This window comes from Fulmarus glacialis, unplaced genomic scaffold (genome assembly GCF_000690835.1).
Source record: "Fulmarus glacialis isolate BGI_N327 unplaced genomic scaffold, ASM69083v1 scaffold34010, whole genome shotgun sequence".
Lineage (NCBI taxonomy): Eukaryota > Metazoa > Chordata > Aves > Procellariiformes > Procellariidae > Fulmarus > Fulmarus glacialis.
Genome location: NW_009188850.1, coordinates 4,740 through 8,796, shown reverse-complemented (window position 1 = coordinate 8,796; position 4,057 = coordinate 4,740). Strand labels below are relative to the sequence as shown.

Sequence of the window (4,057 nt, the reverse complement as noted above, 5' to 3'; positions counted from 1 at the left end):
GGTCACCGGCTGGACGTGAAGGCCTCGGGAGTCTTCGGTGGGTCTCGTCCTGGAACGGCACCGCATCCCACGGGCTGCGAGGTGATGGGTTTCTGTGCGGGGAAGAAGCGGTGAACGCTCAGCCGTTACCCAGTAGCAGCCCCTGGGTCTCACAACCCAGCTGGGAGTATAGATGCTAAAACACAGAAGAAACGATCCAACAAGACACTGGCAATGCCAGGAGGCCGGTGCGGCCCCTTACCCCCAGCGCGCAGGGCTTTGCTGTGAGACACCAAGCTCCTGCCCGTGACACCGTCCGTGATCTGCCACGCAACCCCTCGTCTCCACTCCACTGCTTGAATTGGCTTTGCTGTGGCCGGCGTTGCTAAGCATTTGCCCTGAAGTACCTAGGTGGAAGGTTCTGGGGAAATCCAAGAGTCCTAGTTACAGTCTTATGGTTTTAATGACAGGCAATAATTTGGGGGTCTAATTGCACTGCTCAGACATGACTTCTAAGGAGATACGGCCCTGTCCAGGGGGGAAGAAAAGTACCGTGAGTGCACAGCGCTGTGTAAATGCATCTCAGTAGCTTTCCGTGTGGCTCAATAACAGGTTCCCTGTCTTCTGTGTTTCAGTACTTGGCATAGGCCACGGGAACGCGTTACTCACTGATCTGTACAACTGCCACCTGACCAAGGTAGGTGATGGCTCTGAAGGGCCTCAGAACATCTGAGCGCAACCTCACACTTGATTCCTGCCCCGGTGCCCCAGACTGGCCTTGTGGTGGTGATTCTGCTTTTGAGTCTCAAACCCGCCGGTGCTTTTGAGAGCTTTTCAGGGTCCAATTCATCCTTCATGTGAGCGTCCAGACGTGGCTGTATGAGCAGAGGACGCTGCTGTCTTTTTGTGCAACATCATCATAGCCTGCACTTCCTAGCAGCTGCACAGCAGAATACTGCTACTCAATCGCCTGGAGCGTGTCTTTGAGAAATTGCACTCTTTGCCCTTCTTCAAGGTTTACACTGTCGGTGGGCTGTTTGGTAAAGCCACTGATGACTTCTCAGACACGGGGAAGCTAGTAGAGAAGACAACGTTTGGTAAGAAACTCAATTGATGTGTTTTTAAAAAAAAAAAACAGAAAACCAAACAAATAGCATTTTAACTGCAAAGCATTTAACCTGGTAAATTGCACAAAGATAAAAGGTTTGCCTTAAATGCTTTCTAGTTTTTATTTGTACATACAGCCCACGCGCAGTCCTGACATCGCAGTCCTGTGCTAAATCCAACTGCAATAGATAGAAAGCCAGTATGAATCCTGATCACAGTGGTTGCTACTGGATTGGGTGGAACCCACATCTCTCCATAAATCGTACCTAGAGATAGCGGTTAGAGGCTTTCATTGAATGAAACTCTTCAAACTGGAAGCCAACATCCTGAAATCAATTAGGCAAAATGGTTCCTCCCTTTGTAGCCCAGCGCTGTGCTGCTCCGTGCGTTACCACGGTACAGCGAGGAGAAGTGACTCTGCTAAAGCCACCTCTCGGCAGTTCTCATCAGCCCATTTCGACATGACTGCCTGCCAAAGGGACAGTAATACCCTGATGGCACGTTTCAGACTGCTGTCTCTTTCCAGTTTCTGGATGGATAATTGAGACTTTGTTTCTACCTTAATATTTGCAGATCATATCACAAGGGAGAAGCTGGAACGGATTCTCGCTGTCATTCAAGGAACAAATCATAAGGCCCTGCTGATGTACGTATCCAGTGGGGAAATGCAGCTGACCTGATCCGACTGCCATTTGTTGGTCTTTAAAACAAATGAGATGATTTTGTTTGCCATAATCAAAGTCTTTAAAGGTTGGAGTGCTAGACAGCAACAGAGAGAAGTTACTCTGAGTGCTCTGTACTCTGGTGAGAGGTTGCACTTAAGTGTCCTCATATCCTGAAATCACCAGCTATTTTAGGACCTATTAGCTACATTAGGACCTACAAAAATATCTTGTAGACGTGACCAAGAACCTCCCTCCCAAACTGTGCTACACTACTGACAGTATATATAACATTAAAATGTATACAAAGACTCAACACAGAGGCAGTTTTAAGAATAAAAATTGCAGCTCTGCTTTATTGGGGGTGGAGATATTTTGAAGCCCATTGAAGAGAAGCACTGAGTGTCTGCTCTGCTCCTTTTTTTCTTTTTCCAGGCATTCTAACATTGATATGAAAACACAAGAGGCATACGAGATGGCTGTCAAAGGGTTGATTCGCCCCATGGGAAAAAGCCCTCCGATAATCACAGCAATCCGATGCCTCCAGCTCACGCTTCCAGAATTCCAGCTAGGTAGGACTGGTACAAAAACTACTGGGGAAGTCTGAGTACATATTATGGCAAATAAGTCGGTAAACTTCGGTTTCTTATTCGTGATTTAATGCAAAATGAGTTGGTGGGAACTTTGTATCAGCTTGTAACTGGTAATCCCTGCAGAAAATTTAATGATTTGTAGTTTCCAAAGTCACAAAAGTATCTCCTCATTAGATGAACTCTTTAGTGTGGTGGAAAGATTTTTTGGTAGGGCAAGATCTGGAACCCTGACAGTACTGAAGCTGCTGTAGTAAATCAAGCCAGCTGTGCACCTAGCTCACAGATTTTTCCCTGCCAGTTCCAGATCTGAGGCAAGAAAGTTTGCATAGTGAATACCTATGGGGCAAAATTCTTCTTTATCCCAATGTTTCAGTGTAATGCAGTTCAGCGTGGTTTGGGTTTTTTTTGAAGCGTGGTTTGCTTTCCTGCAACCAGTCTTCTACTCCTCACAAATTATTTGTCTTATTAAAAAGGTACCTTTTCTTATCCCTTTTGAAATACCTAAATTTCTACATTACTCTCCTGTATCTATGGGTTTGTTTTCTAAAACATTCACTTTGGGAGGTGCTAGGACACCCTGAAGTATTCCAGAAAATTATAATCCACCCATGCTGTATCTTAGGTAGTCTCCTCTACCAAACCAGTTCTTTCGGCATAACCATGAGCGATGTCTGGATTTACAGACAAGGTCTGAATTTGTGTCAACGCTTTGACGGAACCTCTCTGTCCTTCTAGAAATCCATTGCTTGCATGAGACTCAGCAGTACCTCCGAAAAATAGTTCATGAGATTGGTCTGGAGCTGAAATCATCTGCCGTGTGCACACAAGTGCGAAGAATACGCGACGGTGTTTTCACACTGGATGATGCTCTCCTGAGAACCCAGTGGAACCTGCAGAGTATACAGAATGCAATTTGGGACTGTCAGCTAAAAGTGAAAACAGAGTTAGAGAAAACACTGGGCCATCAGGATAAAAGTTGTCTTCGTAAGATGGATGCTGAGATGGCCCACGCTGCAGACAGCTGAGCGTGTGCTACGGAGGGAATGTCCACAAGCAATCTCTGTAGCACAATAACGCAGCTATATGCTGACAGCATGATGGACAGCAGAAGGAAAGAGGTTTACTCTTTCCTTGAGATGACTTTAATCAGTGAGGCATTTTTTTCAGTGACAGGCTGTATAATTTTTTTTAAAGCATCGCAAACAGTTCATTAACAGGAGTCAGCTGTGCCAAAATTCCTGTTGACTTCACAAACATTAGGTTGCTAAGGGATATAAAAACCCATCTCCAAATTGTTAAGCAGCAGGAAATACAGTGTCTTACAGAGCTGTATTCCCTTGGTTGCATGGATTTGTTTGTTCCTTGCAACTGGCAGCATAACTTCTCTACTATATGGACTTTATTTTCCCTCCATTGTCCTAGAGTATTTTCTTTCCATTAGTCCTGCTTTCAGACACAGAAGAGTTCAAAATCAGACTAAAAGAGGGGTGTGCGGCAGAAAACACAGCTTACACAAAGCAATGCAAGGAAATGGTTATATCCAGAGTAGGCATGTGTGGTGAGGAAAGATGCTTGTAACAGAGACCGATGCAGAAGATGCACAAGAAATAAACCCCTAAGTAACCTAAACGGGAAGAGGCTGTTTCTTGGCTCAGTACTCATCTGTGAATACACTGACTCATGAAAAAAGGAGCATGCTGGGTTTTTTTTGTCCTG

At 45.2% G+C, this 4,057-nt stretch overlaps 1 protein-coding gene across 1 annotated transcript; it reads left to right on the top strand.

Annotated features, from left to right (window-relative positions):
* Window positions 1–3: 3 nt before the first annotated feature.
* On the top strand, window positions 4–3,366 carry TRUB2 (TruB pseudouridine (psi) synthase family member 2; the record flags this gene model as incomplete). Its single annotated transcript, XM_009580104.1, has 6 exons — window positions 4–37; window positions 615–676; window positions 995–1,076; window positions 1,660–1,732; window positions 2,184–2,320; window positions 3,077–3,366. Coding segments are annotated over 6 exons (678 nt in total), but the record flags the coding sequence as incomplete, so codon positions are not given.
* Between the last annotated feature and the right edge of the window lie 691 nt (window positions 3,367–4,057).